Below are 21255 nucleotides of genomic sequence, written 5' to 3'. Positions count from 1 at the left end.
CTTCCAACTAGACTCTGGTGAAGCTCGGTGATCAACGCCGGCCGTTGGGATGTGAGATGTTAAATGCGGGTCGCTATCGGCGCATCAGCTCATAAGGCAGCCGCAGCACATCTGAGAGGCACCGCTTTCATTTCCTGACTGACAGGAAATTGGCCCAGACCAGCAGGTGCTTGCTGCCGTTATCAGCTGACGAGTTGGCCGGGCTTTTTGTGCTCAGCACACACACACACACACAAATGGCACTCAGAGATGGATGACAAAATGCAACATCCAGTGATGGACATGAAAAGTCATCAGCAAATACAACCTCTAAATAACAATGTGTAATTTTATAAGCGCATGGGATCGTAAAATGTCATCTCAATATTATAATGACATCAGAACCGGAATGAACAATAACAAATGTACAATGTGTGACGCGAGGACTCCGCTCCCCTCCTCCCCTCGGCCTCTGCCGCCCTGACTTATTTAAGCGTGGCGGCGGAGGGCGGCGAGCAGTTGTGGATTCGGGTCCGTCCGAGCGTTCAGACTGGAGCGTTCGTGGTACTCGTACACTCACTGGTTCCCCATGGCGTCCTCTCACGTGATGAAGGACGACCAGCAGGAGGCACAGCCGGCGCCCGCCATGCAACCCGCCATGATGATGTTCTCCAGCAAGTACTGGAGCCGTCGCGGACTCTCCTTCGATTCGGCCATGTTGGACCGGGGCCCGCCGCTACGCCACACCGGTGGCCAGATGGTGACCTCTGGCTTCATCTTCAACACCTGAGTGACATTCAAAGTATGTTTGCTCATGTTGACATTTGCGTGCGTGTGTTCCAGTCGCGTCGCCCGTCCTTCAGTCCCATCAGCGAGACTGAGGGTGGACCGAGTCGGGCGGTGGTGTTCTCCCTGAAGAACGAGGTGGGGTGTTTGGTTCGAGCGCTGCGACTCTTCCAGGTGAGACATCCTCGCCGCGTCATCTCACACACACACACACACACACACACACACACACACACACACACCAAAAAAAAAAAAAAAAGAAATCTTCCTAAAATGAAAACAAGTGGGATACTATGTTGAAGAGGAAGATTTTCAAATGAAAACATGCAAGACTGCTCAAATGCCGTGAAAATCAAGTGTAGTCATTGATGGAGTCTTGCTAATTAAGTCCCAAGGCCTAAAGATTTTGACTGGCATCCAGAGTGCTTCCTGGTCCTACGGGTCAGCTGACGCGCATCGCTTGACGGTCCCCCTCCGCAGGAGAAACGCGTCAACCTGAACCACATCGAGTCGCGCTCGTCCAAGCGCGCGGCCAACGAGGTGGAGATCTTTGCCGACTGCATCTGCAGCAAGAAGGACTTCAACGAGCTTCTGGAGGTCCTGAAAGATCATGTCAACATCCTGTCCTTCAACACGCCGGCCCACGTGTGGGCGGCGCAGGCCGGTCGGTGCGCCTCACGCGCTCACCCTTACAAGTCGTCGGCGAATCGCAGACCCCCCGTTGTGTGTTTGTGCCCTGCAGATGAGGAAGACGTTCCGTGGTTTCCCATGAAGATCTCCGAACTGGATCAGTGCTCCCATCGGGTGTTGATGTACGGCTCCGAGCTGGATGCTGACCACCCGGTACGTTTTCTTTGTCTCGGCTTTTGCCTTCATCGCGGCTTTTGTCGCAACTCTCTGCTGAAGAACTGAGTGGACGAGCCGCAACGGATAAATGTGGCTTTTGCTATTCAGGGCTTCAAAGACGAACTCTACCGCCAGCGGCGCAAGTATTTCGTGGAGGTGGCCATGAAGTACAAGTTGTAAGCGCTCGTCATCTTTACCCAACACGAATAATCTCCGTGGCGAGTTTCTTGATTTTTTGCGCCTTATTGTTTGCAGCGGTCAGCCCATTCCCCGCATCGAGTACACCCCGGAGGAGGTGCGCACGTGGGGCGTGGTCTTCAGGGAGCTCAACAAGCTGTACCCCACTCACGCCTGCAAGGAATACCTGAAGAACCTGCCCCTGCTCAGCCAGCACTGCGGCTACCGACACGATAACATTCCTCAGCTGGAGGATGTCTCGCACTTCCTCAGAGGTCGAGCGCTCCTCTCGCCCGGCTCACGTCACCCCCCCCGCCCACTTGCGCCACTTCCGCTCACTTCAATCCTGTCATGGGCCTGTTCCGTTTGTGACCAGCAGGGGGCATTGGAGGGATTTTCCTCCAGCGTCGCACCTGTTGGTCATCGTGTCATGAGCTCTCTTTTGTTAAAAGGACTGCCATGCCGACCACTCGGACCCAACTCCATCCTAACAGGAAGTTGTTATCAAAGTAAAAGTCATCCATGTTTGCTGTGTTCCAGAGAGGTCTGGTTTCACCGTGCGACCCGTCGCAGGTTACCTGTCGCCCCGAGACTTTCTGGCGGGTTTGGCCTACCGAGTCTTCAACTGCACGCAATATATCCGCCACAGCACCGACCCGCTCTACACGCCTGAACCGTGAGCCGGCCTCCTCCTCGCCGTAGCGCAAACGCTTCAGCAATAATAAACCGATTTCCTATACCTGAACCGTTTCGGGGTGTGTTCGATGACTCCACGACGAGTTGTTGTTGTTTTTTTCTCAGCTGTGTTGTGTTTCAGGGACACGTGTCATGAGCTTCTGGGTCACGTTCCTCTGCTGGCGGATCCAAAGTTTGCTCAGTTTTCTCAGGAGATCGGTTTGGCGTCCCTGGGAGCTTCGGATGATGATGTGCAGAAACTGGCCACAGTGAGTACCGTGGCTGCGTCACAGCAGTCCACGGTGTTCTCTCGTGTCTTTGTGATGCAGTTATTGATCTGCACGGGTGTTTGCGTGTGTGTGTGTGTGTGCGCGCGTGTGTGTCCGCGTCTGCGTGCATGTGTGCGCGCTCGTTGTCAGTGTTACTTCTTCACTATCGAGTTTGGCCTCTGCAAGCAAGAAGGTCAGCTGAGAGCCTATGGTGCTGGTTTGCTGTCATCCATTGGAGAACTCAGGGTAATACACGCACACGCAAACACACACGCAAACACAAACATACTGTACACCCATAAAATACATCAAGAAAAGTGATCAGCTGACTCAAGACGTCCCACTGACCCTTTGAGCCCTCTCGGGTGAGCTTTGATTCCAAATAAAACAGTTTCTTCTCAAGGAGTCTGAAATTATAATGATGGATGCGGCCTAGCCCTTGTTTTTTTTTTTTGTTGTTGTTTTTTTTTTTCCCCCAAGCATGCTTTGTCAGATCAAGCCTGTGTGAGGCCCTTTGACCCCAAGACCACCTGCAAGCAAGAATGTCTCATCACCACATTCCAGGACATTTACTTTGTCTCTGACAGCTTTGACGAGGCCAAGCAGAAGATGCGGTAAACTGACAGCGTTACAAGACTTTTGCGACATAACAAAACTACGACACATACTTATTACTTCATGCTTATTGCTGACCACTCCGGAGCAACTTGTTCCTCTGTGTATTACAAAGTACTACATCCTTGATAGTGAGAATACAGTAGGGTGCAAGGACGCAGCCCAGCAGGCCGCTATGCCTTCCAGGCCACAAGTGACTTGTTTGCGTGAAATAAATGTACAAATGAGCGTTCGCTCTTTGTTTTTCAGAGAGTTCGCCAAAACCATCAAGCGTCCGTTCTCAGTGTACTACAACCCGTACACGCGGAGCGTGGATCTCCTAAAAGACACGCGCAGCATCGAGGACGTGGTGCAGGACCTCCGCAGCGACCTGACCACCGTGTGCGATGCACTCGGCAAGATGAACACTTACATGGGCATCTGACCGCCGTCCCGTGCTCCTCAATGAGCCCTTCAAACATTCGAATCAAATCGAATGAAGAGGGCTTTATACTCAAGTGTTGCAGAAGACTACAAGATATCAAAGATATTGTACGCCACATGATATACATGAGCAAAGTCTACAGTGTATGCTTAGAAGAGGGCAGATCAAGTGTTAACAACACAGCCAAACTGGATTGCGTTTCATACTGTATATGATCTTATGAATAACATATATTAGTATCATATGAAATAAATGTGTCAATGTCACTCAAAACAATTGCTTTTGGTCATTGTTATTGTAAAGTGTCCTTGGGTGTCTTGAAAGGCGCTTATAAATAAAATCTATTATTATTATTATTATTATTATATCAGTGTAAAAACACAGAAGGCGGGTGGGGGAGGGGTTCACTTTGTTCCTTATTCTGGCCTAATTGATTGGTTAATCAAAATGTCTTTAATTGTTATCGCAAAACCATTTTTGGTTGATTTTAATTGAAGTAATGAAAAAAATGAAGCACTTATATGTAGAGTGTAGTGGTACACTCACATGACCTGTGTGCGGGCAGCGTGGGATCGGTTCTCACTCAGTGACAGTGTGGGTGCGAATGGTTGTTTCTCTCTATATGTGCCCTGCGACTGACTGGCGACCAGTTCAGGGTGTAGTCTGCCTTCTACCCGAAGTCAACCGGGCTAGGCTCCGGCAACTCCCCGCGACCGTGTTCAGGACAAGCGGTCTTGAAGATGGATGGATGAGAAACAACAGGAACAGGAAGAGCAAAGGAAATGAATTGAGGTGTAATGAAGCCAATGACCAGTGGGAGGCAGCAATGAGCGCTCTTCAGGAGGTTGGACGAAGAAGAAAAAGCTGAGAAAAGATGCCGATTGTTGACACTGGCCACGCTCTTCATTGAGAACCTCGCGCGGACCCTAAAAAGTCCTCTAAGTACCTCAAGTTTCTTGAGTTTGTTTTTAAAAACGTATACCCAACATGGATGATTAGTTGGTTCACGAATGGACACTCTCGAAGAGGGAGCTGGTAGCTAGTTTTAGTTGGCGAATGCTAACATTGGGATCCGCCACTATCTTTTTCGCTTCTTCTTCTTTTCACCACGTCTGAATTTGGTACTCATAAATTTAACATATCCAGCCTCCGCATGTGTTTAACGTTCGTCTGTCTTTTGTTTTAAGCGTGAAAGATGTCTTTTCTACTGGATGACACAGCAGTACACGAACCTGTCAAAGACATCAGCCAGCCTCTCAGATCTGCACAAGGTCTGTCTTGATGTGTGTCGAAGTGGTTTTGGTTGTGGGAGAAGAAAGATACGAGCAGCAACCAGGGAGGTCTTTGCTCCATCTTCTTGTTATCTTATTAGACGTTCATAATGTGCGGGTGCGTGTGGACGTGTCGCGGGTGTCCAGGAAGGAATTGGAGGACAACTTTCTGCAGCTCCACGATGAATCGCTGCTCCTCAAGCAACATATCCACCAACAGGAGGACAAGATCAGGAAGTGAGATGGCGCGTTGCCCACTTTGCTCATCTTTTCTCCTCACGCTCCATCGTTCTGCCATCTTGCAGGCTGGGCACCAAGTTGCTGAGGTTGGTCAAGGACCGCCGTCGCATGGAGCAGCTGGCCGGAGGCGGGGGCGCTCCGATGGTGCCCAGGCGGTGGGACGCAGAGAAGGAGGACTTGGTCGACGAGTTCAAGGAGAAGGTGCGAGCGCTGGAGGCCGACAACGATAAGCTGAGGCAGCGTCTTTTCGTGGCCAAGCAACAGCAGCAGCTCATCGCCTCGTCCCCCGCCGCGCGCTCGTCTCACACACGTGTCCAAACACGTGCCGCCTCCGCCCCCAGGAAGCCTGACGACGTCTCCTCTCCTTCGCCCACGCCGCCCAGACGTGAGTGGCGCGAAAACGCCGCGGCGATGTCACGGTCAGACGCATGCCAACTGTCGTGTGTCCGTTCCCCGCATTCAGGCGCCAGGAGCGCGGCAGGTGACGAGCGGCCGCCGAGCGGCCAGCCGACGGCGTACCTGCACGCTTTGCTGGAGGAAGCGCGAGAAAAGAGCCGAAACCTGTGAGAGCCGCACGCTACGGTGCCCCGGCGACCCGTCAGCCAATCACAGGAGGCCTCGCCGCGGCTCCTGCCGGTGTAATAATATGTTGAGCATGTCCCGATGTTTTGTGTGGCAGAGAAAACGTGATTGAGTCGCAGCAGCGTCGCATCGCTCAGCTGGAGGAAGAGAAAAACGTGACGCTTCAGCAGCAGAACAAGTCTGAACTCAGGTAGAACTCACCCAAATGCCGTTGACGATGACGATGATGATGGTGATGATGATGAGGAGGATGGTCGTGGTGGTGGGTACAGGTCGCAGATCAACAACAACGTGACCATGATCAAACTGCAAAAGCAGCTGGCGGAGCGATGCAACGCCATGGTGGAGCTGGAGGAACGCTTCCTACAACTGCAAGAGGTGACGTGACGCCCGTTGGCGAGGGATGAGATGTGTGTTCAGCCGGCTCGTTGGGTAGCGCGGCAGACTTGAAATTGACGGTCCACGCTTTTCAATTTAAATCCATTTGTATGCCTTCGCCCCCATCTGTATGACATTCATCAACCTTTATTTATTTGTTGCGCTTGATGTCCATTCTTGCTGTGTTTCAGTGTCTCAAAAAATGTTCAAACAAAAACGCTTTCGATCCACTGTCTCTCATTCAAACGAATGCTTCAAGTCATGAGAAGCCTTTTCCAAATAATTGGCCCAAGTGCTTCTTTTCGCAAAAGCTCCGTTGGCCCATCATGACCGGCATTCAATCCGTAGCTTCAAGCCTCCCACGTTCAAGACGGGCGTGGGGCCTGTTTTTCAGAGTCAGCACACGCAGAAGGCATGTTATGATGCCGCCACAGCCAAGATGGCCGAGCTGACGTCGCAGCTGAGGGACGAGCGCGCTAAGAGCGTGGAGCTCAGGACGCAGCTGCAGACAGAGCAGCTGTCGCACGCCAAGATGCGGCAGGTACCTTTTGGGGCCACCATTGCCGTTGTCCCTGCCTCCCACCGCCCGCCACCGCTCACATCTCTTCTTGCCAACAGTTGGAGGAGCGCGTGGACGAGATGGAGCAGGAGAAAGAGCTTCTAAAGGAGCACAACGAGAAACTGCTTAATAGGTGAGCACAAGTGACTGTCGCCTGTGAGTCTCAAAGTTGCTACAATAAGCGAAAACGAATGATGTAAAATGTAATGTAAAAAAACAACAACAAAAAACCTGAGACTTATTATTATCTCAAGATTGCTGTACAAATTGTTGTTATTGGACAACTTTGTCATTTTTAAAAAAAAATATCTTGCACATGGCAAATAATATAGGACCTATATGAAAAAAAAAGGAAGCTAATCCCGAAACAAAGTTTTTTTTAAATGAACTAATAGAAAGCATTTTGAAAAAAATAAAGTACAAAAACGTCAAAAAATTAATTCAAACTAACTGAATTTAAAAATGAAAATCAAAATGAAACACACCATAGAGAAAAATCCCAAATGATTGTAACCCTGGTGTGTGTGTGTGTTGTGTGTTTTATTTGAAGCAAGTCAGACCATCGTGAGTTCTTTTCCAGAGTAAATATGAAAGATGTACAGTGACTCCCCTGCCACTAGTGAAAAATGATCAAGTAATTGATGCCCGCCCGTTAATTTTTTAAAAAATTGCCCATTGATGTCACAAGTTGACGGGAAAAGCCCACGTCGGCTCATGAAACTCCGTAAGTCACTTTAAGATAATTCTTTGACACCAAGATGGCAGCAAATCTCAATTTGTTGTCTAAATGTAACTCCCGTACTCACTTCAATTTAGCTCCGTGTCTGCGACTGGCTTACAAGATGACACCGGAGCACGATTTCTTTTTTCAATGCGAACCAGCGACGGGGTGAAATACGCAGCACGGCAATGCGACAATGTTGCGAGTCTGCGTGTGTGCCTGCAGCATGTTGGACGGCTCCCAGCAGCAGCGGTGGAGCGTTCAGGAGCGGCAGCTTCAGCAGCACATCGCGCAGCTGGAGCAGGCGCTGCAGGGCGACCTGCAGGACAAGAAGAAGATCTTGGAGGAGGTCAAAGCTGAAAGAGGTGACACCCGAATCACTTGCCGGTATCCGGCACGCACGTGTCAAACTCAAAACGTGTCACTCATGCAGAGTGATGTCAGAGCGCTAAGCACACCTGGAAAAGTTGAAAGATGATTTCATATTCTTGCAAGAACAACACAGTGGTTGTTCGGACAAATTTGGCGGCGCTTCTCTTTTGTATCTCAAGAAGTCAAAGCAATTTGAAACTTATCTAAGAAGAAAAGATGAATGGCATAGCGTGATAGAAGCAGTTTTTTTTTTAAATGTAATTTAATCTCTCCTCATTGATTTTGATCACCGTATGTACCATAGTGGGAGTTTTGGCACACCGTCACCCCTCTCGTGATCATCAGGCAATCCTGATGAAAACAAGTTTGCCCGCCCCACCCCTTATGTCACCGCGCTCCACCCCCCCCCCCCCACCCCCCCGTCCTAACTCGAGAGCATGTCGTATTTGTTCAGATGCCTGCGAGAATCTGACGGAAGAAAATCGCAAGCTTGTGCACCAGCTGGCCGAAAAGAAGCGTGAGATTGAGGAGCTTCAACGCCGCGTGGATGCCTACAGCCGGGTGAGGCGACGTGCGCGTACGCCGCTATCTCGACGTGGCGCTTATCGGCGTTCGGAGCCGTAACAAGCTCGACAGTTTTCTGTGCTTTTTCACTGTGAGCCAAAATCAGACGTAGAAATGAGCTCAAGTGAAATGGAGGCCAAATGTGAAGGTCACATGTGTAATGCCCTCTCATGCGGGCGAGGAGAGCCACACTCACCGATGCCCTTTCGGCCATTTTGAGAAAGGGAGAACCAATCAGACATGAATACAATAGGAAAATGACAACACTGATTTGGCCAACCTGATTTGGCCATGCCCCTTAAAGGCGCACATCCACTGATTACATTTTATAGCAGCAGATTTTTATTTTTTGGTGAGGCACCAGCATTGGCTCCTGACGTTTGTTTTGTTTCGCTCACAGACGGACGACTACGACAGCGAGAAACTCACCGAGGCGCTGCTGCTCATCAAGGTGAGGCGCCGATCGCACAGCCCTGCTGACCTTTGGTCTCATACTGCTGGCACAGCGGGTGTGACGTCATATTTGGCTTGATGGCGTGAGGGCGCGGCTGATTTGCATTGTAAACATCAATTCTAAGATTTTGTTCCTTGAAATTGTCTTCATTGACTTCCAACGCTGAGTTCTATCCATTTGCTCACATTTCACTTGGCTCCACTGCTTCCGGCTCAGATCTGTGGATTTCCCTTCCCCCAAACACATATCAGCTTCGATTTATTAATCTGGCCGGGACTTCACAAATAGGATTGCTGGCCTGTGCAACTTCAACTAGATTAGCAATGGGAGTGTTTCTTGACCCAATCACGTTTCAAATTTGCCTCAGAGGTTAGCTCGCCGCTGACGTCAGGATTTTTGACTCCTCTGAATGGTTGGTCGCTTGTACTTCCTTCTCAGTGTCTCCCCCTACAGGCGCAGAAATCTCAGCAAAGCGGAGAGTTGGGCTTCCTGCAGGAGGGTCAAGATGGCGGCACGAGAGAACACGCAGACGCTCATGTGGAAACCATTCACGAGCTGGAGAAAGTCAGGCAGCTGCTGGCCGTGGAGAGTCGCATCAGCAGCGACCTGAAGGTCGACCCCCCCCCCCCCCAATCTATTCTAACGAGCGTCAATTATTTGTATATTTTTGCCATTTGCAGTCCATCCGTGTCCCTTTTGGGTCTTTATTTTTTTCCCCTAGTCTTAAGCTCCCTATGAGGGAACGTCCACATAGCAAGTGGCGCGTGATGCGAAGGTGGAGCACAACTCGAACTGGCTAGGTGGCACGCTAATGCTGATCATGTGATGTGTTTGTAGGTGGAGCTAGACAGCGTTCAGAAGAAAATGGAGTGTGACAAGAGGTCGCATACGCAGCAGCTGGAACATCAGGCGCAGATGATGGCCGCCAAGGATGCCAAAATGCACAAACTGGAAGGTACAGTTTCGTCGGGGACACTCTAAAATGTTTGATGTGCGTGGAAAAAGAGTTTCACATGGCTTAATGGCCAAAAACTATGACCGGCGAATTCCTAAGCCCACTTCCGAACAACCTCCAAATGTTTCCCAATTGCCATATTTTAGATGTTATGGGCATGATGACATGAAGCTCGAGTGCGCACCGTCTATAAAATGTCAAATATTCGCGCAATGGTCTTGATATTGTCAGACAACGATGTGGATGTAGGTAGCGATGTGCTCATGAATTTCGGTGGTGATTGGTTGTCCTTTTCAAACAATAAGTGAAAAGAAAAAGCTAAATGGCCAAAAGCTTTTTTTTTCTGGAGAGGGAAACACAAAATGTCGTTTTCTCAATCGTTTTCTGACATTAGGCCACGGAAAGCTTTTTTACATGAAGCGTTTTAGACGCTCCCTATTGGTCGCGCTGCGTTTCCATGAGGCACTCAAGCTCCTGCCGACCGCTCCTCAGCTCAGCTGCGAGATGTGGCCTATGGCGCCAAGAGCGTCAGCGCTCAGGACCGGGACCAAAGTCCGGCGCTGGAAGACGGAGAGAACCTCGTGGAACTTCAGATCATCGGCGCCACTTTGTCCGCGGCCGCCCTGGAGGCTCTGGGTGACCCGGCGCCGTCCACCTTCTGCACGTACGCCTTCTACCTCTTCGACCTGCACGCCACTCCGGTGGCCACGGGGGCGGCGCCGCACTACGGCTTCACGTCGCAGTACGTCGTGAGCGTGGACCGGGGCTTCCTGGAATACGTCCGCGAGCGCCGGCTGTGCGTGGAGATGCATCAGGCGCTCGGGCTGCGGTGGAAGACGATGGCCACCGCCGCGCTCGATCTGCGCCGCCTCCTTCGGGACGGGGCGGCGGCCGGGACGCTGCCGCTGGTCGGTGAGTACTTCTGCGCCGGAATGGCCGCCGCAAGACACGGCATGTTGTTTTGTCGCCTTCAGGAAATTACGGTGAGGACACCTCCTTCGGATCGCTGGAGTATTGGATCAAGCTGCGCAATCCCATTGCCGAGTCTGACAGGCTGGCGGTGGTCGGAGGCCATGACGAACAGGTACCCGTCTTTTACCGCTTCCTCATGTGATGGACTATGAAGTTTATCACGGGGAATATACATTATGGCTGCAACAGTTCCAAAAAAAGATGTGACGGGGTGCTACATTACGTTTTCTTTTCACAGCATTCAAAAAACGTTTGGGAAGTAAAGACACTTAATCGTTGGAGCTTTGTCGGTGGAATTCTTTCCCATTCTTGCTTGATGTGCAGCTTCAGTTTTTGAACAGTCCAAGATCCCCGCTGTCGTATTTCACGCTTCATAATCTGCCGCACATTTTCACTGTGAGGCGGGTCTGGACTGCAGGCAGGCCAGTCTAGTACCCGAATCCAGAATGTGGTTTGGCATCGTCTTGCTGAAATAAGCAGCGGCCTTGTTGAAAGACACGTTGCTTGCATGACTGCAGCGATGACGCTTGTTTGTCCAAGATGGCGGCCGGCGTTGAGAAGGAGCTGCTGGTGGAAGTGCGCGGCTGCAGCGGCCTGCAATCCAGATGCTCGTCTCTTCCCAGTCCCTACGTGGTCTTCAAGTTGTTCCACTTCCCCGACTATGCCACCTCCACCGTGCACGACTGTTGCCAGCCTCGCTTTGCCGACGCAAAGTCCTTCCGCCTGGCCGACGACAGCGCCCTGGAGCACTACCTGGCGTCTGAAGCGCTCAACTTCTACGCGTTTGACTACAAGGAGCCGCAGATGGACGAGTATTTGGGCAAAGCTGCCGTTCCTCTGGCGCCGCTCCTCCAGGACCGGGAAATCGCAGGTGAGCGCATGCGTCCTCCTTTGCGGTCGTCATCGCGTCTTGTTTCTAAGGGATGTAACGATCCTGGCAGTATTGCAATAGCGTGCTATTAAAATTGTCACGATATTGTCATCGTCATGAATATGATATGATATATGAAAAGCACCTATCGCTCTGTTTATCGCTAAGGCACCTTTGACCTCCACGACTCCTCCGGTCGCCACGTCGGCCATATTGATCTCGCCATCAAGTGGAAGTTGCCCGTTGTCCAAAGCGGCAAAGTTCTCCCGCCGTCGCAGAAGTCGGCGGAGGCCGGTGGAGGCCGCGCGTTGTCCAAAAGACACGTGGAGCCCTCAAAGCTCACCGGCAGCGGCGGCGAACAGGTTTTTGACGCAAAGGTGGCGACGCTGGCGCCTACCCTGACGCCCGCCAAGAAACCTCCCGGCAAAGATGAGCAGGTTGCCAAGAGAGTCACTTTCCAGGAAGCCCAGCCCACTAACCTGGAGGTGACCCCAAAACACTAAAGAGGTGGTCGAGTGGGCGGGGCCTCATCCATCCACTTCCTATTTACAGTTGGTACCTAGCAGGCCAATCCACCTCGCCGAGGAAGACGAGGATGATGAAGAGTCTTCGATCTCCGAGGGTCAACTCCTCCTACCGCCCCTGACCTCTGACCTCTGTGACCCGCAACAACCCCTTCCTCCCAGTGAGCATGACCCTTTGACTATTTTGGACCCTTGAGCAAAAGTTTTTGTTTTTGTTCTGTCTGAGGACAAGGAGTCCCTCATCCGCTCTGCTCGCGGCAGCCCCGTGTAGTCACCGCCCCGAAGAAACACGCACCGCACACGTTTCCGTCACTCATCAGCCAAACGGTCCTTAAGGAGCGTTGACGTGTCGTTGTCAGCAGGTGGTGGCGCGGCGGAGTCGGCGTCCAGACGCAACGCCAGTGAGTGGTCTCAATCTGACAGCGACGACGACGATGGCATCGTTCACCGTCTGGCCACGCAGGTCAGCGTCGCCTCGATAACTAAGACGACCTCTGGCCGGGGTGGGCGGAGCCACACCAGTCACGCTTCTTATGTTTGTGTTCAGTGCCTGCAGCGAGTGCGCGTGGAGGTCGCATGTCTCAGCCTGGAGGCCGAGTCTCGCTTGTGTCGAGACGTCAGCGTTGTGCGACTCTTCGTGGAGTTCTCTTTCCTCGACATGCCCACCGAGGAAACCCCCGTGTCCCTGCCCAAACCTCCCCCAGGGAAGAGCGTCAGTTTCAACTTCAGCAAGGGTGTGTGCGCGCGCGCGCGAGTCCGCGTTTGCCGCTTGCGCCTGTTTACATGCGTGGGCGGAGCCGTGGTAGTCCTGAACTGGTGTTGAAGTGGGGCAATCTGTGTTCGTGTGCAGGCATAATGCACTCATTTGATATCCTGATCTGGGCGAGGCGCCGGCCAAGTAACCAATTGGAACAGCCCATTCGAGTGGCTTTTATAGAACACGCGTCGCAAGAGATGATTCATTTAGTTTTATTTTTGTTCAACTGTGATGACGACAACATGTTGACACTGACGCTGTCGACAGATCGCACGGTCACCTTTGAAATCTCCAGTCAGTCCTCAAATACAAGGAAAAGCACAAGCGCAGTCGAGAGATGCTTCATTTTTCGTTTTGAAGCGCCTCATTGTTTGGATCCTCTTTACAATGTCCCTTTTAATGAGACGCTAAGCTGGGGCTCCGTAATGTATCGCCCACGTGCGGTTCATTTCAAGTTTCCTACTGATGTCTTGATTGGTTGGCAGTCATTGCTGTGGATGCGGCCAGCAGTGCTTCAAGACGGAAACTCCTCAAGGAAGTCCTGCGAGGACGAAACCCCGACATGGAGAGGTGAGTCCGACTCGGACTTTCACCCTTGCGACTCGCACTGACTCGTCGTCGCCGGGCAGAATTCGTTTCACTGTGGTGAGCGAGCCGCCAGAAGAGGAGGAGCAAGAGCGCGAGTGCGAGGATGTGGGCGTGGCCTTCCTGACGATTGCCGACCTGTTGAGCCAACCGGATGACGTCGCCCACCTCGACCTCCGAGGTCTGAGCGCCTCGTCCTTTTTCTTATTCCTTTGCCCCGCTTCTTCCTTTCGGCACATCGTTACGACGCGTATCCCTCCAATCTTCTTCTGACACTTTTCTCACGTGGCTCGCAGCTGAACTGGAGCTGATTGCAGCCGACAAGGCGGACGACACAACAGACTGTCTTGTGCGTGTCTTGCAGTGGTGGACACGGAAGACGGCGTGTCGCAACTGGGCAGTCTGCGCGTTTCTTTTGAGGGAGTGCGGACGCTGCGCGCCATCTTGGAAGAGTCCGACGGCGAGCCGAGCGTTGCCCCGTCGTCGTCGCGGTGACATCATCGCCGGGCACCCGCCGAACCTTGGGACGCTGGACATGTGACGGGCTCTTAGCGTGCTCAATTCAATCACCCGCAATCCTGCTGCTCCTCAGCAACATGTGACTGAGTTGTCACCAAGTAAGAACGCAGCCCCATTTTTACAAAGGATCCAACGGGACACTGGTCTTGTCATCCTTGGAATCGTGAGCCATTTGAACTGGCCAAAAAAGTGGCCGTTTTGTCTTCAGTCGTGTTTTCATCTGAAATAAAAACGTTTTTTATGTTTCTAACTAGTGACCTTTTGTATTTGCGCACACGTATGACGGCAAACGTGTAAGACCCCGCCTCCACCCCATCTTATTGGATGGGGCCCGTTTGAAAGAGGCGGGACGGGTGGGGGAGGGCAGGCTGTCACCTCCAGCTGACGACGAAGACGAGGAGGAAGATTCACCGGCAGCCGAGGAAGACTGGCAACACCGCAGGTAAAAACTCCTTTTGCAAAAAAAAACATCACGGATGATCTCGCATGACACCGGATCGTGCACGTCATACATCTCGACCCGTGGACCGTACGGGACGTGTTTGAGCGCGGCGCTTGTCGGCTGTTGCCTACCTGCAGTTCTGAATCGCCGCACAGCGGCGACCTTCTTTTGAATATAAAATCATCGAGAATATGTGGAAGCGCTGCCCTCAAAAATGACAAAGAATTCAGATCACAGCAACAAGTGCTTTTGACTCGGTGCCGTGTGCAATTAAAAAAGAAAAAGAAGCATCACTCAACTTCCAGGCAATTGGTACACACTCAACTGACAAGTATTTCCAACAAAATATTCCTCACGGCCGGTCAACGATAGTGCTTGTTATTTGACTTTGGGCCTGCAGTCATGGCGCTCTTTAAAGCCATTTTCTTTCTTTATGTTTGTAAACAATGCCCTCCTCCCTGAGGGATGTTTTCCCTCGGAGCCAAGTCACATCCAAGGGGGAAAAAAAAAAAGGCCTCGTAGGCGAGGGACCAGAGAGCGCAGCGAACGGGTCCACGCTGACGTCTTTTTGGCCCCCCCCTTGCAGTCCGGACCGGGCGTGGCGGTCCCGCGGGTGTCCGCTATGAGCGCGGACGAGGACGCGCGCTGGCTGGATTGGGTGACCAAGCAATTTGAGAGCATCGCCGGAGACGACAAGGAGATCGACTTGGACGAGTTCAAGACGGCTCTCAAGGTCAAAGAGGTCGGTCCGCTCGCGCCGCTCAACCCTCCGTGCGTCACGTGACCCCCAACCTTGTCCTGGTCCCGTGTCAGTCTTTTTTCGCCGAGCGCTTCTTTGCGCTCTTCGACTCCGACGGGAGCAGTTCCATCAGCCTGGACGAGCTCCTGGAAGCGCTGGACCTTCTCATTCACGGCAGCGAGACGGACAAGCTCAGGTTCCTCTTCCAAGTCTACGATGTGGACGGTGAGTACACGCACGTACGTACTCAAGTGTCAAGTCTCACTTCAGGAAAACGATTACCAGGTCAAATTTATAAATTATTTTTCATGTCTTTTTTTAAATTAACTTTCCTAAACTACTTCACCTTTCAATTCCTGTGCAAGTCAAGCCAGGTGAGCCCAAATCTTTGCAAAAAAAGCGTGCATTATTCGCGGTCAGGAAAAAAAACAAACCCCTTCCTGACCATTGAAGTGAGATTGAATCATTTCCCTTGTCCACCTGCGGCTTTCTTGCGGCGCGCTGGTCGGTAGTCATTGCGTGACTCGGTACGGCAATTCTAAGAGGCGCTGGGGGCTGCGCAGGGAGCGGTTCTATCGACCCGGACGAGCTGCGCACGGTTCTCAAGTCGTGCCTGTGTGAGAGCGCCATCTCTCTGCCGGAGGAGAAATTGGACGACTTGACGCTGGCGCTCTTCGAGTCGGCCGACAAAGACAACAGCGGGGCCATCACCTTCGAGGAGCTCAAAGCGGAACTGGAAGACTTTCCGGAGGTGATGGAGAACCTGACCATCAGGTAGGTGCCACTCGGCGTCCCGCTCTTGGCCGGCACTCGGTCAAGAATCTTTGGTTTCAACTGCCTCCTCAGTGCCGCAAACTGGCTCAAGCCTCCGGAAGCGGACCAGAAGAAGCGGCAGACCCCGCGCTACCTGACGCGGGCGTACTGGCACAACAACAGTCGCAAGCTCCTGTTCCTGTGCGGCTACGCTTGCCTCAGCCTGGCGCTCTTCGTGGGCGCCGTCCTGCAGCATCGTCACGGAAGCGCCTGCTACATGCTGGCCAAAGGATGCGGGCAGTGCCTCAACTTCAACTGCACCTTCGTCATGGTAACGGCAAGTGACGTCGCACGGGACGGGACGCCTCGTTTTACCGGATGTGGCTCATCTGCGCGTGCTCCAAGGTCCTGATGTTGCGGCGCTGCCTCACGTGGTTGCGGGCCACCTGGGTGGTCCGGGTTTTGCCGCTTGACCAGAACATTCTCTTACATCAGATTGTGGGCTACGCCATCCTGGGATACACGCTCGTGCACACCACTGCGCACATCTTCAACTTTGGTACGCACGAGCTCGCCAATTCCGACTCCCAGGAAACAAGCACGCGACCGGTCCAATTCTCCGTGTGTGTGTGTGTGTGTGTGTGTGTGTGTGTGTGTGTGTGTGTGTGTTCCAGTCCAGCTTTCCGAGCATAGCGGCTTCAGTGTTTGGGAGTACCTGCTGACCACGCGGCCCGGCATCGGCTGGGTGAAGGGCACGGCGTCCGTGACGGGTGTCGTTCTTCAGGTGGTCATCTGCCTCATGGGGATCTGCTCCAGCACCTTTGTACGACGCAGCGGCCATTTTGAAGTAAGCTTACCATGAAGATGAAATCTTTTCAAAATCCCTCCAAATCGTTTTTTAGATGAGCAGGGCAAATCATAGTATATGGTTAGTGATGAGTAAAACTGATTGGTTTATCTGAAACGATGACGTACGTCTGGTTTGTGCGACTCTTCTTCAATTCCTCGTGTAACATGCACATATTGGCCACCGGGGGGCGCTCAATTCGACTCCCCACAGCCTCCCCATTTCAATGTTAACCGTTAAGCGTCAACCGTTGAAGTCAAGTTCGTTTCCTGTTCGTCTGTGAGTGGATTCCGCCTGCAACGGGTATTTTTCTAGCGCAGCAGGCAATTGTTGTGATTTTGGCACGCCTGTGCCACGGGGTTTTAATCTTGGAAATGCTTCATTAAATGTTTCCAGGTAGCCCCTGCAATTTGCTCACATACCCCCTGATCGGGAAGCAGCCAATTCCACAAAAGAAAGTCTTATCATTGTTTTATTTTGAGGCGCGTTACCACCGCCCCAGCTACTCTTACACACACATACTCATGTAGGACTTTGATGGTGTCCATCTCGTATCGAGTCCCACCACAGTAGCGCAGTCACATGCTCCGCCCCCTGACCTGACAGGTGTTCTACTGGTCCCATTTGTCCTACGTGTGGGTGTGGTCACTGCTCATGGTCCATTGCGCCAACTTCTGGAAGTGGTTTGTTGTGCCGGGTCTGCTCTTCCTGCTGGAGAAAATCATTGGAATCGCCATGTCCCGGATGGGAGGTCTATACATCGTGGAGGTCAACCTGCTGCCGTCTAAGGTGACGACCTCTGTGTGACCTATATTTGACTTCACCGCGGCATTCTATTAGCCACAGCGACACGACACGACACGCTCCAAGTCAGTCATGAGGGTAGTTCGAGCGTGGGTTTTTTTTTCTCCCCCTCCCTTGTTTCTTTCTGACTTTCGGGTTGAGTGAACGCTGGCGCGTTTTGGCTGCCGCTGCTCAACCCGTATTGTTTTGTGTTTTTTGTTATTGTAAAGTGTCCTTGGGTGTCTTGAAAGGCGCTTATAAATAAAATCTATTATTATTATTATTATTATTTCACCGTCACCACCTCATCGGGTCTGTGACAACAAGTCTGCGCTAATGTATCGCCGACGTGCAGGTGACTCATCTGGTCATCAAGCGTCCGCAGTTCTTCCAGTTCAAGCCGGGAGATTACGTGTACATCAACATTCCCGTCATCGCCAAGTACGAGTGGCACCCGTTTACCATCAGCAGCGCTCCAGAGCAATCTGGTAAGACCGTGTGTCTGCGCTTTGCCCAATTCTTTTCCCCTCTGGCGGTCCGGCTGAGGCCAACTCGTGTGTGTGTGTGTGTGTGCGTGCGCGCAGACTGCCTGTGGCTGCACATCCGCTCCATGGGCCAGTGGACCAACCGTCTGTATGAGTACTTCCGCCAGCCGCAGAGTCCGGCGCCGAGTCCGAAGAGGCTGGCAGCAAGCCTGCGGAGCAGACAACTGATGAAGAGTCCGGTGGGGAAAAACTCAAGATTTTGATTCTTTCTGGTCCTGATTTGACATAGAGTTTAAGATCAGGCATCTTCATGGTCCTGGTTTGGCACAAAACGTGACCGTAAAAATAAATAAATAAATAAATAAACAATTGAAAACAAATAACAAATGGAGCTTTTGCTTGCTGGCTACTGTCAGGGTGCTCTCGAGCAAGGCATCATCCTCACAACCCCATGTAATCAAGTTTTGTCGCACTCCTTGCGCAAATATTTCACACTGAATCGCCAACACTTAATGTATCTCATCCTGGGGCATCAATTAAATTTCCCCTTGTGGCACAAAAAAATTCATAGCCTCCAGGTGCACCTTGTTGATCCGTTTCTCCGTGCTCACGATGCCGCCAAGAGATCGTGACATCCTCGCCCGTACCCCCCAGGAGGAATTGTTCAGCTCACCGCACGAGAACGGCACCGTGGCGTCCAGCGAGGACAACGCAGTGGAGCTGACCATGTATCGTCGCAACGTGTCCCGGGCCGGCGCCCCCCCAGCAACCTCGGTGCCTCTCCCCGTCCCTTCGGACGATCCGGCAGCCGCGGAGAGAGGCGAGGCCCCGCCCCCAAGAGAGGTTAGATCAAGTAGTGAGCCGTCACAACCAGTCGGCTTGCAACACCCGCTGATGCCAGATCGCGTGCTTGAAGGTTTCTGCAAAGTTTGGCGAGAATCACCGCTTCTGCAACATCAAGGTGAGCCGACGGCGGGTCGGGGTGCTTTGACACGTTGGTCATTTGGGTCCTCCTCGCCCACAGTGTTATGTGGACGGACCCTACGGTACCCCCACCAGACAGATCTTTGCGTCCGAGCATGCCGTTCTGATCGGGGCGGGCATCGGCATCACACCCTTCGCCTCCATCCTGCAAAGCATCATGTACAGGTGACTTCCTCGCCCTCCCGGCGTGCCTCGCTCCGACGGCCTTTGTCCGTGACGCCGTGCTCTCGTGTGCCCAGGTACCGCCGCCGGAAGCAGAATTGTCCCAACTGCAGCTACTCGTGGTGCGAAAACATTAAGGATAGCGAAATGAAGCTACGCAAAGTAAGCCTGTGGAGATTCTCAGTCATCTCATTCAACCCGAACCCTTCGAGTTGCAGCAAATCATCGATTGCTCATTTCGGTCGGCCGACTTTCCGAAACCCGTGAGAGTAGCTGCCATTGAGCCGCTGGATGCTTCCCGTTGGTAAATTTTTAACCCGTTTCCAGCATCTCTTTCTTTGCCGAGATTGTTGAGAAAGTGGTTTTTAATCACCTCAACAATTTCTTGAACTCGAAGTGCAGTAAATGTCAATTTACCGCCTCTTCCTCTGACACGAGTCTGACGTCATCGTTTTCGCCCTACATGTGGGCACTCCTAAATCTGAAAACCGACAAAACGACAACTGAGTCTTTTGAGGAGGGAATTTTTAAGGTCATCCTTTTTAAGACAGGAACCATATGTTTGTTTGGCCATTTTAAATGGCACTTAATAGAAAGTCCGAGATTTTGCTGGTTTCGCAGGTCGACTTCATCTGGATCAACCGTGACCAGAAGTCCTTCGAATGGTTCGTCAGCCTCCTGACCAAACTGGAGATGGACCAGGCCGACGGAGAGCCCGAAGGTGCCGCCCAGCCACGTGACCGCGGCCGTCCGTCACGCCGAAGGTGTGAGCTCAATTCCGTCTCCTGTGGTAGGTCCCTTCCTGGAGATGCACATGTACATGACGTCGGCCTTGTGCAAGAACGACATGAAGGCCATTGGCCTGCAGATGGCGCTGGATCTACTGGCCAAGAAGGAGAAGAGAGACTCCATCACAGGTCTGAGGACTAGAACGCAACCTGGACGACCCGAATGGGCCAAGGTTAGACCATCCCAAAAGTACCAGAACAGCGACCTACTTGTGTGCGCATAACGAGCATAACCAACCAAATGTTGTCGTGGTTATGGTCAGGTGTTCCAGAAAATTTCGGAGGAGAACAAAGGAAAAGTTCACGTGTTCTACTGCGGTTCTCCTGCGTTGGCTAAAGTCATCAAAGCTCAATGTGAACACTTTGGCTTCAACTTTTACAAGGAAAATTTCTGAAGTCAAAGAAGACACGTTTCCGTGACAATGATTCCATCGGTTGGAATGCTAATTTTGAAGAGCCGTCTTGCGCAGCAAACGGTAGCGGGCAGCACACCGTTGTCACACGAGCCCGAGTGGGACCAGAGCACCCCACCAAAGCATCTTTACACACCCCATATGGACTACTGTACTGCCAAATTAACAGTCATACGCTTCACACACACACAGGCACACATTTGATTATCTACCGTACACGACTAATGAAATAACAGTGCTAGCAAAAGTAAGATAGCATTCGTACTGTGAACGAGCCAACGTTTGCCATCGACTGCCGCTACGCTGGTAATATGACCTTTACCCGTTGCCTTAATGCTAAATTTATACATTTGAAGTTGGATTTTGTTGTAATGTACAATACATTAAAAAATTGAGAAGAGACCCCGCTGTGGTAGATTCTTTAAAAAACAAAATCGCAAACTCTCCTTTAAATTATCATGTTTGTGTATTCATCGACTGTGGCGCCAAATTCAGCAATTGTGCTTTCAATGTTCTGTGAATAATGTACAGATTATGTAAACAGATGTTGCCGTGATTATTTTAGTCGCGACAATTCAGAATGTTTTATGTTATTTCCCTCAAAGGAGTTTTGTACAAAATCTTTTAATTTCTAATTTGACATCTAGACTTTGTAGTGACCTGAAGAGAGTAACGTCTGTAAGTTGTCAGGTGTCAGTTTGTCGTATTTCAAATGATTGTTTAAGCCGATGGAAAATATTTCAGTGAATCAAAGGGGGCAGGAT

The 21255-nt window shown here is 51.7% G+C and overlaps 3 protein-coding genes across 11 annotated transcripts; all 3 read left to right on the top strand.

Moving 5' to 3' along the window:
• The first annotated feature begins 512 nt into the window (after window positions 1-512).
• Window positions 513-4038, top strand: LOC147206940 (tryptophan 5-hydroxylase 2-like). Of its 4 annotated transcripts, XM_086109696.1 has the most exons (11): window positions 513-739; window positions 823-939; window positions 1246-1429; window positions 1508-1608; window positions 1720-1787; window positions 1867-2063; window positions 2329-2464; window positions 2606-2732; window positions 2883-2978; window positions 3213-3346; window positions 3597-4038. In XM_086109696.1, exons 1-11 carry the CDS (start codon window positions 569-571, stop codon window positions 3769-3771), a joined length of 1506 nt encoding a protein of 501 aa, XP_085965822.1. In that variant the 5' UTR covers window positions 513-568; the 3' UTR covers window positions 3772-4038. The 4 variants fall into 4 exon arrangements, with proteins under 4 accessions (XP_085965822.1, XP_085965820.1, XP_085965821.1 ...); XM_086109694.1 differs by having other exon boundaries at window positions 2606-2978; XM_086109695.1 differs by having other exon boundaries at window positions 1246-1608.
• A 602-nt stretch (window positions 4039-4640) lies between these two features.
• On the top strand, window positions 4641-14345 carry rpgrip1l (RPGRIP1 like). Of its 4 annotated transcripts, none has more exons than XM_086109416.1 (23): window positions 4641-4892; window positions 4959-5042; window positions 5144-5279; window positions 5348-5667; window positions 5746-5845; window positions 5962-6054; window positions 6137-6242; window positions 6637-6783; window positions 6861-6934; window positions 7748-7887; window positions 8349-8455; window positions 8859-8909; window positions 9366-9524; window positions 9750-9867; window positions 10360-10779; window positions 10842-10951; window positions 11380-11710; window positions 11879-12195; window positions 12263-12395; window positions 12594-12968; window positions 13477-13561; window positions 13621-13757; window positions 13941-14345. In XM_086109416.1, the coding sequence occupies exons 2-23, from the start codon at window positions 4967-4969 to the stop codon at window positions 14069-14071; spliced, it is 3666 nt and encodes a 1221-aa protein (XP_085965542.1). In that variant the 5' UTR covers window positions 4641-4892; window positions 4959-4966; the 3' UTR covers window positions 14072-14345. The 4 variants fall into 4 exon arrangements, with proteins under 4 accessions (XP_085965542.1, XP_085965544.1, XP_085965543.1 ...); XM_086109418.1 differs by having other exon boundaries at window positions 4641-5042; window positions 12597-12697; window positions 12782-12968; XM_086109417.1 differs by having other exon boundaries at window positions 4641-5042; window positions 12594-12697; window positions 12782-12968.
• A 57-nt stretch (window positions 14346-14402) lies between these two features.
• On the top strand, window positions 14403-20894 carry nox5 (NADPH oxidase, EF-hand calcium binding domain 5). 3 transcript variants are annotated; one of them, XM_086109422.1, is made up of 17 exons: window positions 14403-14537; window positions 15124-15279; window positions 15351-15501; window positions 15840-16050; window positions 16123-16360; window positions 16435-16588; window positions 16704-16876; window positions 17483-17665; window positions 18015-18147; window positions 18244-18383; window positions 18799-18987; window positions 19061-19105; window positions 19169-19293; window positions 19368-19452; window positions 19912-20011; window positions 20085-20251; window positions 20342-20894. In XM_086109422.1, exons 2-17 carry the CDS (start codon window positions 15160-15162, stop codon window positions 20471-20473), a joined length of 2346 nt encoding a protein of 781 aa, XP_085965548.1. In that variant the 5' UTR covers window positions 14403-14537; window positions 15124-15159; the 3' UTR covers window positions 20474-20894. The 3 variants fall into 3 exon arrangements, with proteins under 3 accessions (XP_085965548.1, XP_085965546.1, XP_085965545.1); XM_086109420.1 differs by lacking the exon at window positions 14403-14537 and having other exon boundaries at window positions 14563-15279; window positions 17558-17665; XM_086109419.1 differs by lacking the exon at window positions 14403-14537 and having other exon boundaries at window positions 14563-15279.
• The last annotated feature ends 361 nt before the right edge of the window (window positions 20895-21255 follow it).

This window comes from Hippocampus guttulatus, chromosome 4 (assembly GCF_054856545.1).
Source record: "Hippocampus guttulatus isolate MCC_2025c chromosome 4, RoL_Hgut_1.0, whole genome shotgun sequence".
NCBI lineage: Eukaryota > Metazoa > Chordata > Actinopteri > Syngnathiformes > Syngnathidae > Hippocampus > Hippocampus guttulatus.
The sequence above is the reverse complement of the archived record's forward strand: the minus strand, read 5'-3'. Positions and strand labels throughout refer to the sequence as shown.